Here is a 15103-nt window from a genome sequence, read left to right on the forward strand (position 1 = left end):
TCAAGTTTGTATTAATAAGTTAACCCATTTAGGCCTGACGTCGAAATTAAAAAAAAATCTCCTAAATCAGCTTTCTGAAATACCTATATTTCTAGGCCTATATCACTCAATATTTCATGTCAAGTACTCCAAAAATTACATGTAATTGCCCGCCGACCCCCATCTCAAAATATGTTGTTCCAGGGGCAACCCCAGAAGCAAGAGTTGAGTTAAAGAGCAGAAGAGTTAAAATCGGTCGCCACATTTTCACGTTTTTTCAAAAAATAGCAGACATACAAGCTCGTAGAGCGGCACTCGGTGCCGTGCTATGAGCTTGTAGATCTGCTATTTTTCAATAGTTAAAGTTTTAAATAATGCTTAAAATACCAAAAGGGACCTGCCCAGAATGAGTTAATAACAAAAAACATCACTCCCCCGCCCCCTCCCACACCCTTTACTGATTGCCTCACAGATACTTTGATGAGGTCTCAATATTGACAACTTGACATGAATGTGTATCAGACTAAATTATAATGTTACCGTCGTCATGATGTCTTGATGTCGCGGTGTGTCCTTGTAGTCCAGTGTGAGATAGAGAGGCACAGAGACTGAGAGACACGTCGTACGCACCCTGAGTTGTTTCTGTTTCTGAACCCCACCATGCTCCCCACAGAAGACTTTATACCAAGCACAGGAGACCCCCTCACAGGAACAATAAAAGCCAGCGCCCCACAGAGCCCACCACCACCATATCAACAAAGTCTCTCAGGACCAGTGACCACATCCTCCCAGCTCAGCCAGATAAGAACCGCTTTACAACAGGACACCCATTTCAGAAAAAACAAACTTTCTGGCCCGTATTTTCATTTTTTTTTATTTTTTAGGTTCATACTGTGTGTGTGTGTGTGTGTGTGTGTGTGTGTGTGTGTGTGTGTGTGTGTGTGTGTGTGTGTGTGTGTGTGTGTGTGTGTGTGTGTGTGTGTGTGTGTGTGTGTGTGTGTGTGTGTGTGTGTGTGTGTGTGTGTGTGTGTGTGTGTGTGTGTGTGTGTGTGTGTGTGTGTGTGTGTGTGTGTGTGTGTGTGTGTGTGTGTGTGTGTGTGTTCGTTCATTGCTTGCAGCATTTTAATTTCAAGGCACCCCATAACTCTCAGAGTAACAGAGCTGTATTTGGAACTATTTGGAACCCTGGTCTTTTGTGAAATTTGTATGGTGGAGGAAAAGTGTAAAATCTTTAAAAACAATGTTATTATATGCATTGTTCTGAAGTTAAGAATGCCATGCATGGTTTTCTCAGTGGTGCTCAAACAATGTCATGTCAAAGACCATTGGTATCTTCTTGTTGATACATTGTTACGTTGCAAACCCCCACTTGAAAAGATTTAGTTCCAGGGACCCTCATAAGAGAAGATGTTTGTGTCCCAGACCCCACTTTGAGATCCACTTGTTTTGATGAACCACTCAGGCTATAGTATACAGTAGGCCTACCCTCCTTTTTTCCCTCTACACAAAATCTCTTTGGCCAACTATAGATTTTGTTAGTTAGCTTATATAGATCTTCTATTTTTTGGCAAAAAGTTTTCTCCAGAATAGGGATGGATGTACCCTATTACACTTACAGTGAAGAACAATCTGGATGAGAAGCATTAGGATGTTTCATCAGGTGAATCAACCAACATTTTGTATGTGTAATGTATACACCACAGTGCCAAGATGTATGGAAATAAACAACATTTATTGATGCACTGAAAATGAAGTAAAATCATATATTACATCTAATTACATGGAATGCTTTTTACTGGTTGGTGTATATTCTATACTACTTACATCTTCCAGGAAGCTTGGAGCATAATTTGTCATAAACATTCAACATAACTGTCTAATACAAACTATGGACCAAATGTATTGTTTTTTTAATACCAAGTCCAATACCAGCTGTGAGTGTTAATCTATCCATTTGTAACTCTGTGAATTACTCAATTTAACGGGATGGAAATAATAATAAAAACACTCTGTTGCTATTGAAAAGCATTGGCAGAATCCGCCTGCATAAGCAGAATTAAAGTTCTGTGTGACGCACCCTAAATCAGTAGTTCTCAAACTAGGACCGTCAAGTTGATCTATATTTGGCTGTGGACCCCCATCTTAAAATGTTTTCTGGTAGGGCCTCCCAGAAGAGAAGATTTGTGTTAATAAATATATGCATATTGCATATAACACGTTCAAGATTTCACTTTAAAAAATGTTAGAAAAAACAGTGAGCAGTGAGCTTGTATCTGCTATTTTTGAACAGCCAACGCTAAAATCTAAAATGACACAGATGCATTCCCGGTTTTATGAGTTAATTAACTCTGTGTACGTATTGTACATGTGGCACAATGGAACATGGAAATTCAGAATTCATAAAATGTCCGTGTTTTCCCTCCTCTTTGTTTTTTATCTACAGAACCTCCGCTGACACAAACTTTGAGTCCACGAGTTCACAACTTGGTGGCGTTGTGTGAGGTGAGGCAGGTGGCCAGGTCGTAAGAATCGTCATGGAGGGAGTAATGTCCGTACCAGCCGTGCCAGTCCGGCGGTGACACGGAGCTGTAGTAGCCGGGTTCGGGCGGGACATGATTCGGCTGGCCGTGGTGGACCACCGCCTCCAGCGCGGGGTGTCTGTGGGGCATCTGCACGCTGCCCAGCCGCTGCAGGATCGCCGGGTTGAAGCGGTACGTGAGCTTCCGACGCACCTTGACGATTTCCCCGGTGCGGCTGTAGTTGCGGAGGGCCCGGGCCATCTTCTGGTAGGTCATGGTCTTGCGGTTGCCCTTCGGAATCAGAATCAGAATCAATCAGCTGAATTGTCACATCACAGGTTTATAGGTGCAAAGAAGTGGGTTAAGTTATTGATTGTAATTGTTTATTTTGTGCATGCTCCAACAGTTATTTTTTGGTGAGAAGAGATAGGGTAGGAGCAGAAGAGAAAATAGGTTTGGCGTACAGGGGGGAAAAAAGAGCATACAGAGACAATACATTTACAAATATAAAGGGTTTAATGGTCAAATGTCTGAAAACACACATTTGATATGAATACAAAATGTAGTGGGGGTCCCTATTTTATCTCTCTCTCTCAGCTAAGAGGTCCTTGGCCTGAAAATCCCCTAGCTGACCCCTAGCTGTATACTGATAGTAGCATGATACTAGCATCATATGCAGTTATGCACAGTATACTAGTGTATACAGTAAACATGTATACATGTATACTTTAGTATTAATATCAGCATTATCAGGCAAGGTCCAGGTGCGATGAGGGTGGGGGCTTATGGGGTGGGTATTATGGGGCTTGGGTTTCAACTCAGTATTCAATCTTTTCCATTTTCAGAACCGTTGAAAACTCTAAAGCAGTTGTTGTCAAACATTTTCATGTCAAGGACCCTCATTTAAATTGCATGCATTTGGCTGCAATGTTTCTATAATAGCTGATCTACGAGCACATAACCGGTAGTAATCTTATGGCATTGTGATCTTGTAGATCATCTATCCCAAACAAAGTATAAAATAGGATTAAAGTTTCTTGTTTTGCTGTGTACCACCTTGAACTACCTCAAGGACCCCTGGGGGTCCCCAGACCACACTTTGAGAACAATTGCTCTAAAGATATGATAAGAATATTGTAATTTAAATTCTATATTATACAATATTATACATACAGTATCAGCACTCAAATGTGCCTAAGAACAGGCTACTCTTTTTTTTAAATATAGATTTTTTTATCCCCCATTTTTTCATCTGATGCCAATTGCCTAAACTGTAATCCTGGGCGCTACTTTCCCTCTGCCAACCTGGGAAGAGCCCCGAACTGAGGTCATGCTTCCTTCAATGCATCAGGCCGCGTCTTATCACCTGACAGGGGGAGTTTCCCTGGTAGGACACCAGTAATGGATCCAATCGATTGATTGATCATTAACCCATACCCATTCAAGACGGGAATCCATTTTGGTGTTTTTAAACTTTTTACCCTTCAGGCCGGGAACCCCTTTTGGGATGTTGGGGTTTATGTACAGTACGGTATATAGCAACATAACATTTTTGAAAATTTTGAATAAAAATTAAACCTTTTCAGAAAACTTAGGTCAGTATTTATAGAATGCGTTTTTAGAATCAGCCTCTGCTTACTTGAGTAAATGTATATTATCGTTACTTTCCACCACTTGGTAAACGGAGCAAATATGGGCCCAATTACCTTGCGCTGGCCCCAGCACTCAGCCAGCTTCTCCTTGTTCTTGGAGATGAAGTGGAAGGTGCCGCTGCCGCTGTCCGTCCACTGGATGGAGTCTCCCATGTTGGGGTCGCTGAGAGCTTCATGGAGGTACTCGTAGAGACGCAGCTTCTTGCGGCCTATTAAGGAGATAGATTTGTTAGATTTCAGATTTGTTACATTTCAGATTTGTTAGATTCTTTAGGTTCATATCGCGTCACTTCATGCTGAGCTGCAGTATGAGCTTCAAACATTTTTAACTCAAATCTTTAGCTCTGGGGGGGGGGGGGGGGGGGGGGGGGTCCCCGGAACCAAATATTTTGAGATGGGAGTCCACAGTCAAACACATATGAATTTGGGGGTCCTTGACATCGATATGTTTGAGCACCACTGATAATATGTGGATTTAACATTTTTAGAATCTGCCTCATGTGTTAACCCATTTAGACCCGAGGCTGATTGAAAACCTTCAAATTCTTATTCAAAAATGTAAAATCTGAATTTGTGTCCTCACCTTCGTCATCAATGTTTGTTACGCAATGTTAAACACTCAGGATTGTCCATTCAGGATTGTCCAATGTCAATGGCATTTAATGTTTGTGTTGGGACAAAATTTGGGTTATGTTGCTACATGTATAGCAACAACTAATGAGTCAGAGGTAGCTCCCGGATTGAAACAACATGTAGGTTGTTTGCAACAGGTCTAAATGACGGTCAGATTAAGTGACATGGAGACATTGGACTAAAAAGTATGAAGGGCTTACAGTAAATGTGAATACCTTTGCCGTTTCTGATGGGGGGCAGGATGGAGTAGAACTGTGGCGACTCTGAGGTAGCGGGATGCCCCAAGGACACGTCTGGAATGACCTGAGGCCAGGGATGCTGCTGGGACATAGGCACACTTAGAATAAGATATAGGTAAGACACACACACACACACACACACACACACACAGCCGATCTACAAGCTCACAACGCGTCGCTCGGCTAAAAAACAGCAAGTGTAAAAACAATCATTACGATGGCATCAAGGCCCACCAAAATACATTTTAGTCGACTAAATCAACTGTAGATTTAGTCGACTAAAATCTTATGATAATTAGTCGACTAAAACATTCCAGGTGACTAAAATGTGACTGAAACTAAATGAAAACTATTGAAGAGACTATATGACTAAAACTAACTAAAATCAAAATGTGCAGCCAAAAACAACACTCATGGTGCACTCACAGCGGCGTCTGTCCACTCGTAGACGGGAGCGTGACCGGCTGCGTCCGAGGGGTGCGTGAGCAGACAGCAGGAGATCTGACACAGTGCAGGCTGCTGGACACCCAGCGGCTCGTAGTATCTGTAGTCTACATACCAAATACACCAGTGTTGATTTCCTCGACTAAAACTATGACGAAAAATGTTCGTCGACTACCTTTTTCCACTGACGGAAACTAAATGGAAACTATTAAATGAAGGGACTAGTGGACAAGAGATCCAGTATAAGTCATTTTACAATTGGTTGCATGCTGAAAACTAAAACACATTCATGTCGACTAAAACAACTGTAGATTTAGTCGACTAAAATCTTATGACATTTAGTCGACTGAAACTAGACTTAACACTGAAACATTCCGGGTGACTAAAATGTGACTAAAACTAAGTGAAACCTATTCAAGAGACTATGACTAAAACTAAAATAAAAATGTGCTGCCAAAAACAAGACTGAAATACACCCAATCTCAGTGGTGGTAAAAGCACTCAAAAGTATCAATACTGCAATGCAGAAATGCTCAGTTTCGAGTCAAAATCCGGTATATATATTTATGTACTTGAGTAAAAGTGCAAAAGTTTTGGCATGAAACTAAAGGTACTCATTGTGTTCAAATAATGTAGGCTATAGTCTACTAGGGCATTCACTTCTAGTCATTTTTACTAGTTGACTAGTTGCCTAGTTTACTAAAAAAAAAAGAGAAAAAGTTCTTTTTTTTTTTTTTTTTTTGAAATAAATATTTGTACATTAAAAAACTGTGTACATTGGTGACTATAACTATAATCTACCTGATATTGAGTCCTACAAAATCGGTAAAAAAAAAAATGAACTTTTTTTTTTTTTTTCTTATCAACTAGTCGACTAGTACCAGCAAGGTCGACTAGTGGATTTACTAGTCGACTAGTAAACTAGTCGACTAGTTGCTTAATGCCCTATAGCCTACAAATATTATTTTCAAAGAGCCAAGATATAAAGGGATAAAGTGGTTAATACATGTTTTGTAATAATAATAATCATACAAATCTATCTACAAAGTATCGAGTAACTAAAGTTTGTGTAAGTAATTGTAGTGGAGTAGAAGCAAAAGTACTGAAAATTGAAAATACTCCAGTAAAGTAAAAAATGCCTCAAAACTGTACAGTTTTAATACATTATTTACATGACATTCAGAAATACTGTTATGGTGACTAAACAGGTCACCACAATATGTAATTGTTTTTTAGACATTTCTTTTTAGTTTGTCTGGGTTTCTTATCTGTAACTTTTATATTTAATTTTACACATACTAATTGACAACACTGCAAATGAATTTAACTACTCAGTGTAATTTCGAGTATAAATAAATCCTGAGTGAAAATTCTTCAAATCAGTCTGTCAATTTGTATTTTTAGAGCACATTTAATGCAAAATGCATCTCAATGTCTTTAAGACAAGTAGATAAATGCCATACCAGGAAAATGCCATATATAATCTTTCTCTTTCTGTCTTTGCCTGCATGTCACATCCATGCTAGGGTGACAGTTTGCCTGTACGGGGCAGCGGTGTGAGAGACGTACGTACCTGTACGGGGGAGCGGTGTGAGAGACGTACGTACCTGTTGTTTCGTACTCGTAACAAACTCTGTTATCTGAGTGTTGTTGAATCACATCGATGGCATCCTCAAAATGCTGGTTGATGTCGTGGTCCTGTGAACCCTATAGGTGTTACAAAATCCTCAGTATTAATTAACCCATTAAGGCCTGGTTGATGTCGTGGTCCTGTGAACCCTATGGTGTTACAAAATCCTCAGTATTAATTAACCCATTAAGGCCTGAGGTCGAAATTTAAAAAGAAATAAGTTTTCTAAATCATGACAATTTTCTGAAAGATTTGAGGCACATTTTAACGATTTTTCAAAAATAGCAGACCTACAAGTTCATAGCGCGCCACTCGGTGGCGCGCTATGAGCTTGTAGATCTGCTATTTTTCAATAGCTAAATTATAACATAATGTTTAAAACACCAAAAGGGGTTCCCGCCCCTTTTCTGCAAAAACGTCTATATCTCGTTTCTATATCAGTGTATATAGAAACGACACCCCATCTCAAAATATTGTTGTTCCAGGGACTCCCAGAAGCAAAGATTTGATTTTAAAAATGTTTGCTTAAAAACATTATTTACAGTACATATAAATCTATATACTTCAGATGTGAGTCACCGGAAATAGGAAACCTACTACATAATCTTCAACAGCTTTCAATCGCGTTTTTTTTCTTCTTTCTTTTGATGAAAAAGTTAAATGAGGTGTAAGTGGTTTGTTTTGTTAAAATTAGTGTTAAATAGCTCTATGTTGTGATCATGACCTATAAAGTGTGTGTTCAGTAACGGGGGTCTCTCCATCGCTCTTTGATGAACAGAAAATGCATTTTCAGGAGGTCGGGATAACAATTTCATCCAATCAGGAGAGAAGCCTGCTACAGGATACAGGATAAGTGTAGTGCAAAAAGGATGAGCAGACGCACTTGGAATTGGAACATTATAAAGCTGATATTCTCTTTGTCTGATTGGATGATAATGGCAACCCACCTGAAAATGCCTTTTTTTTTATCAATTTTGTATTTATTTTATATTTCCAACAAGACAAACAAATGTAATTCACCAATGCACATAGTTGGCCATACACATGGACAGCTAAAACAATTAAACAATGACAATAATAAAATGGGGGGAAAAAACAGTAAAGACAAAAACAAAATCGATATTTATATAAATATTCTGTATCTCGTAAAATGCCTTTTTTAAGAGCTGGAGATACGGGGATACCCTTGCTATTGAAAAAAATGAATAATAAAAAATAGCAATGACTACTAAAATATAATAGAGCTTGAACCTTTTTGACAAAACAAAGAATAATTGAATAGAAAAATAATTAATTGTCATCCGAAATCCAAACAATTGAAATCGATGTGTGTGTGTTCAGATCGTATAGTGACTCACCAACTTATATGTTTGAGGGTTACCTTCCGTGGTAGCCATTCTGTGGACATAAAGCTTTGTGATGGAGGTACACACTACAGTAATGCCGGTGAACAACACCTATGGTGTTCAGGTTTATATATACACGACGTATACACGCCTCCAATGGCTGCTCACCATTCAACCAAAGGATGAACTGGTACTGTACGTGCGATTATTGAAACGTATCAACGTCACCGGTGCAGCTCCATACTTCTCTTTTTTTTCTTTTTCTTTTTTTGAACAGTAGGCTAGACACTAGATAGAGATCTGACCATCAGCCCCTCTCGCATTGTGTGAGAGATGAGATCACAATCTGTCAACAACAAACACTAGTTCTTTATTGCCCAGAACTCAGTCCAGGAATATAATTGTTGAGTGCCTTCAGGATTTGCATACCCACAGGGAGGGGAGGGGGGTGATACTTATCTAAAATACACATTTACAATAAAGTGTACATACTTTACAAGCACCGCACATTTGAATCTGCATGCCCCTATAACGCTGTTTGTGTAGCGCGTGTGCGCGCGCGTGTGCGCGCGTGCGTGTGTGTTTGTGTGTGTGTGTTCATGTACAGTATACCTTTTTTTGTTTTACGTATACTGTAGCTACACTGTGAAAATTAAACACTATACCCACTAACTTTATAATGCTTTGTTGTGGAATTAATCATAGTTATTGCTTAATTATTATACAAGTAATTAGATTGCGTTTCTCAATCATTATAGAATTAAAATAATAGCAGATTTACAAGATCGCAATGCGTCACACCACACCACATTGTGAGCTTGTAGATCTACAATGTTTTGTAGTGCAGCACGGCATGATCGGAATCGGCCATATCGGCCATGAAAATGTCGGATCGGTCTCAAAATAATACTGATTATTTTCACAGATATTGATGACGCAATAACAATGTGACCGTCAATGACTCTGTCGCTTTTGTTTTTTGTAGCCTATTTCTAATGTTTGAAAGCACCATCGGAATTGGTCAAACTCGGTATCGGCCCTGCAAATAATCGTGCACCCCTAATATTTGATTATGTGTATATGTCAGCCCTCACAGACACAGAGGTTTTATAAACAAGATGCCTTTTTGACCTTTTCATTCTGGCTCTTGTTCAACTGTACTTCTCTTTTGTATGAGATCATTTCATTGCAGGCTTGTGTTATCAGCGTATTGTATGTATTATATTATTATTAAAGGGGCATTCCACTCATTTTCAACATGTTACTATGTCATTAATAAAAATATCATTAATAAAAAAAGTCCCCCTATTCTGTGTTTCCTAGAACTAGTGGTCTGAAAAAAATCATTGCATAAATACATCATTAATGTTTTTGTTAATGATTTTTCTGGGAAACACAGAATGGGGTGGACTTTTTTTTATTGTCTCCACACAACACCTCTAAGGTATATTAATGACATGGTAAAATGTTGAAAATGAGTGGTATTCCCCTTTAATAACAATATTTGATTTCTTTCTTTTTCTGTGTGTGTGTGCGTGCATGCGTGCGTGCGTGCGTGCGTGCGTGCGTGCGTGCGTGCGTGGTCATTTATTTGTGGTGACATTTAATTGTCAAGGTCCATAATAAGTTTCCAGTAAAATCATAATTATTTTTGCTTACTCTGATGTTGGACTGCAGGATGCCTAAGAGTGCACAAATGCAACCCAAACAGACCCTTTTGTGCTGCACTTCCAGAGATAGAAATGGATAAATAAAAGAGTAGCCTAGTGTATAGGACAAAGGACACATGGACCATGCATTTTAAGTAGCCTAATTGCAGTACTTTGCACTGCAATTTATTGCATAAACATCCAGAGCACAATTGAATGGTGCATCTATTTTAATAAATGTGTAAATCAAACCATTTCATATTTTACGCCAATTCAACCAGGTATTGGTGAACTTAATATTCCCCCAACATGATAAGCCTGTGAAACACAGAATGACCCAAAAGACTCAGATACAGTATATCTCTTAGATCATACTCAGTAAAAGGCCCAACTCTGAGAGGTTAAATCCCTCTGTCAAATGAACGGTCAGCATCTTGCAGTTTGCCCATTTTGGGCAGGAACCCCTTTTGGTGTTTTAAGCATTATGTTACACTTTAGCTGTTGAAAAATAGCAGATCTACAAGCTCATAGCGCGCCACCGAGTGGCGCGCTACGAGCTTGTAGATCTGCTATTTTTGAAAAATCGTGAAATGTGGCACAAATTTGGAATATATATTCTTTCATTTTTAACATTTTTAACTCATATCTTTGCCTCTGGGGGATCCCTGGAACCACATATTTTCAGATTGGGGTCAGAGGCCAAATAGTAAATACATACAAGTTTTGGGGTCCTTGACATGAAATAGTTTGAGCACCACACTGACATAGAAACAGGTTTTTCAGAAAACCTAATGAACACTGTGTATTTTATATTGATCCTATGGACAGACCTGTCATGAACACACATGAGGGTTTTTGACAAATGAGCTCATAAACGTTAATGGTTAATAAGGGCATGCAGTGAAACGGCGAGTCGTGTGTCCGTGTCACAACAACGCCGACTCCCTCTTCAAATAAACGCTGGTGCTTTTTGAGAAGTTGCATTTATCAGTTTTAAATATCAACCGACTCCAGTTCCAGAAGTTCCCCTTTCAAGCCTGCGGTTAAAGACATTGGTCATGGTTGAACGCAGATACGATCATTTTGGAAACAATGACACTATATCGAGGCACAGATACACTGTATGCTTCGTGCAGGGCTGAAAAAGAGTTATTGCAAGACGGAATGTGATTGGTAAGATTATTGTTATTGTACTCAAATAAATACACTAGAAAAAGTGCCCCTCGGGGCACAGGTCTTCACCCGGGCAGGTCAGGTTGTGGCTTCCTGGTGGCGCTATAATAGGCCAATGTGAAAAGGGTGCCATTTGTTCTTCATTTGTTCTGGAGGAGTAATATATGAAAAAATTAGTTTTTCAAAGGTCGGCCTCCTGGTGGCGCTATAACAGGCTGTTCTGGAAAATGTGGGGCAGAGGTTCATCGTTGGCATCCATAGGGTGCGTGTGCAAAATTTGGCATCGATCTGGTTAACAGGGCCAGAGATTAGCTGTACACAGACGGACGGAAGGACGGACCACACACACACACAGACAAGTGCAAAACAGACTCTCTCCCCATATTCGGCCTGGTGGAGACAATCAGGTTCAAATCCAGGGTAGAAGAGGAAGGTTACATACTGTAGCAGCTTTAAAAGAAAAATGGCAATATCAACTTGATCGTGTGTGTGTGTGTGTGTGTGTGTGTGTGTGTGTGTGTGTGTGTGTGTGTGTGTGTGTGTGTGTGTGTGTGTGTGTGTGTGTGTGTGTGTGTGTGTGTGTGTGTGTGTGTGTGTGTGTGTGTGTGTGTGTGTGTGTGTGTGCCTGCTTGCCTGCTTGCGTGTGTGTGTGTGCGCCTGCTTGCGTGTGTGTGTGTGTGCCTGCTTGCGTGTGTGTGTGTGCGAGCGCCTGCTTGCATGTGTGTGTGTGGGTGTGTTTACTGTGCGTGCGTGCGTGCGTGCGTGCGTGCGTGCGTGCGTGCGTGTTTCCTGTTAGGTGCAGTGTGCTGATAAAGACGTAGAACCGCAGTCTCTCTTCTATCCATCCATCTTTCCCTGCTTCCATTCATTCAGGGTCAAACCTCCACCATAAATTAACAACCGCAAACTAATCCCTCACACCTCCTCCGTGTTGACGCCAATCCCTCTGGGATAAGCACTCTAGAGTTACGCATAACTTATATACTCTTGTCATGTGAACCTCTCTTGAAGCATGACAGAAGTGACAGATTTTCAACTGAAGTAATGGTTGACTTATTATTGTTTCAGTCATTTGTGTGCAGTAGAATCCCCAGTGTTCGTTTTAACCGGATTTAACCTGAAGCCGATTCTACAAATTCCTTCTAAATCAGTAGTTCTCAGACCTTTTCATGTTAAGGATCCCCAAAATTATATGCATTTGTCTGCGGACTCCCATCTGATCATATTTTGTACCGGGGACTCCCAGAAGAGTGTTGCAAAATGCAATTATTCAAACACTTTCAAGATTAAAAAATGAAAGTTCAGCGACGTGCTGTGAGCTTGTAGATCTGCTATTCTTGAGAACCACTGTACACCTACGACTGCATGGTGACACAGACATCAAACCATGTTGTGAAGTATTGCTGAAGACAGGCAGTGGCAGGTCTGGTCTCTGATGATTGGGCCTACAGGGAGGAGCAGTGGTCTCTCTGAATGTCAGAAAGACTAAGGAGATTGTTGTGGACAACAGGAAGAAGAAGGATTTTTTTGTTTGTTGTGGCTTTCGCCTTTATTTTATCTATTTTCTATGGAGGGATAGACACAGTAGGCTGACAGGAAATGGGGAGAGAGATGGGGGACATGCAGTAAAGGCCGTCGGGATCGGGAGTCGAACCCACGGCACACTGCCAGACTGGATTAACCAGCCAAGGTGCCTGGACCGTTGAGCCCACGGCCCAGCCCAGAAGAAGGATGAGCTCCAACCATTTCCCCATCAGCGGATCAGTGGTGGAGAGGTTGGACACCTTCAAATGCCTGGGCGGTGAACATGGAGAAAGACCTGACTTATTGGGACAGCCAGCCATGTCACTGAAGTCGTAAAGCCCAATAGCGCCTGTATGGACTCAGGCGTCGATCTGAAGCAATGACACCCAACACCATCAGGGACAGAGGCACAATACTGATAAGCAGCTTCACAGCAGGTGTATACGGACAGGAACACGGCAAGGCGATGAGGAGGAGGGTCGTTCGCACCGCCAAGAACATCACTGGGGGAGTGAGCCTCGTAAACCAACCCCCCCGAAATTAGCATTTGCATTTTAGTGCAGGCTAGAGGTGTGAGCAATTGAAGACCCCACCCCCACAAAATACTTTTTTTCCCTCTAAAGTCCAAAAGGGTGACGGGATACGAGATCCTATCAGCACGCGCTAGCAGGCTGAGGAACTGTTTTTTTCCCCACAGGCTATCAGACTGTTAAATGACATGCAGTGACAAGTGAATGTGCACTAATTCTTATATATAGCTAAAATCTAATATGACACAGGTGCTTTCCCAGTTTTAATGGGTTAACTACTCAATTTCAATTCAATTCAATTCAAAGGGCTTTATTGGCATGAGAAAACATACGTTTACATTGCCAAAGCAGAAAGCACAATACATTTACAACAATACATCAATACAATCAAAACAAAAAATATGTACATTTGAACGTCAGAATCTTCAATAGATCAATTTCTATATTGTACCAAGATCACTGGTTGCAGGTATAGTGCAGGAGTATACACAATGATTAGTCTTTAGGGTGGTTGTGTTCCGTTTGATACTCCCATACTACATTTGTAACTTTTGTATATACTCAGAGAGCTATAGATGGAATCAATTATCACTGAGGAGTTTGCTGTGCATAATACTGTATCTCTGTGCACAGGTATGAGTAATTATTCATAAGACATGTTTTAGATGCTTTGAATTATCTTTTATGTGTAATTCATGTCAAATTATTTAATATTTCATATCATATTTCATGTTTGTTGAAAAAAACATGTTCCATACTGCTGTATTGAATACCAGAGGCGTACAGCCGGCGTTACTGTACCTGGTATTCCTAAACGTGAAGAGTGAACTACGCCTAAAGGGTTAAAACTAACCTTATTCCTAACCTTAACCTCAGTGAAACGGTGCCAAAGCCTAACCCTATTCCCAAACGTAACCCCAGTAAAACTATGCCTAAACCTAAACTTATTTCTAACCTTATTGTCTCCACCAGGCCCAAGGCATGGGAAGAATATGTTTTGCACTCCGTGTGTGTGTGTGTGTGTGTGTGTGTGTGTGTGTGTGTGTGTGTGTGTGTGTGTGTGCGTGTGCGTGTGCGTGTGCGTGTGGGGCACCGTTCTCAGTAAAACAAATACAAGAATACAAGAAGCGCCCCACCGAGCGGTCGGCGGGAAACAATGAGGTCGAGCAAGCGTATTTTAAGGCGTGCATTCCGGTTACCGTTGTAGGCCTACTGTATATTATATACGCTGTTATATGTTACCACCAGTGATACTCAACCTTTCCCAATATAGGACCCCATCTGATGAGACTTTTAGGCTATCTCTGAGAGCCCAATCTAAGAACATATTTATTGTTACACGTTATTTGTTCCTATAATATAATAATATTATATTGTGTGTGATTATCAGAACAAATAATGTGTAACAATAAATGTGATTTATCTGTGATTTGGGCCAGAATTCCATAACTTCCTATAGGCCTACAGTATGTCTGCCTGCCTGCCTGCCCGTCCATCTGTGGTATCTCCTGTCTCTGTACAGATAACAGTGCAACTCTGATCAAAATAGACTGTGTTATTGACATTATTTACTTATTTACATGTAGTCAATTCCCAGTTGAGTACCACTGATATACTGTAGTGTAGAGTGTAGACCACTCACAAACGTGGACGGTGCCAATTAATGCCATCCATTAGAATACAATCGCAACACGTGCATACAAGTGATCATCTCAGTTGAATACGCTACATGAGTGCGTGCGTGCGTGCGTGCGTGCGTGCGTGCGTGCGTGCGTGCGTGTGTGC

General features: G+C 40.6%; 1 protein-coding gene across 1 annotated transcript; it reads right to left on the bottom strand.

Moving 5' to 3' along the window:
- Positions 1-2435: 2435 nt before the first annotated feature.
- LOC306916582 (transcription factor Spi-C-like) lies at positions 2436-8519 on the bottom strand. The gene is made up of 6 exons (XM_079494514.1): positions 8455-8519; positions 7070-7173; positions 5449-5566; positions 4999-5101; positions 4205-4359; positions 2436-2789 (listed from the first exon to the last, which is right to left on the bottom strand). Exons 1-6 carry the CDS (start codon positions 8491-8493, stop codon positions 2457-2459), a joined length of 852 nt encoding a protein of 283 aa, XP_079350640.1. The 5' UTR covers positions 8494-8519; the 3' UTR covers positions 2436-2456.
- Positions 8520-15103: the final 6584 nt, after the last annotated feature.

Source organism: Electrona antarctica (assembly GCF_951216825.1).
Source record: "Electrona antarctica genome assembly, chromosome: 23".
Taxonomy (NCBI): domain Eukaryota; kingdom Metazoa; phylum Chordata; class Actinopteri; order Myctophiformes; family Myctophidae; genus Electrona; species Electrona antarctica.

Bases quoted from the DNA above. Each gene is read 5' to 3' on its own strand.
- LOC306916582 (XM_079494514.1), bottom strand. From the start codon at position 8,493: ATGGCTACCACGGAAGGTAACCCTCAAACATATAAGTTG. The intron at 7,174-8,454 runs GTGAGTCACTAT...TAACACCTATAG, and splicing joins ACCCTCAAACATATAAGTTG to GGTTCACAGGACCACGACAT. The intron at 2,790-4,204 runs GTAATTGGGCCC...CTGATTCCGAAG, and splicing joins AGTGCTGGGGCCAGCGCAAG to GGCAACCGCAAGACCATGAC.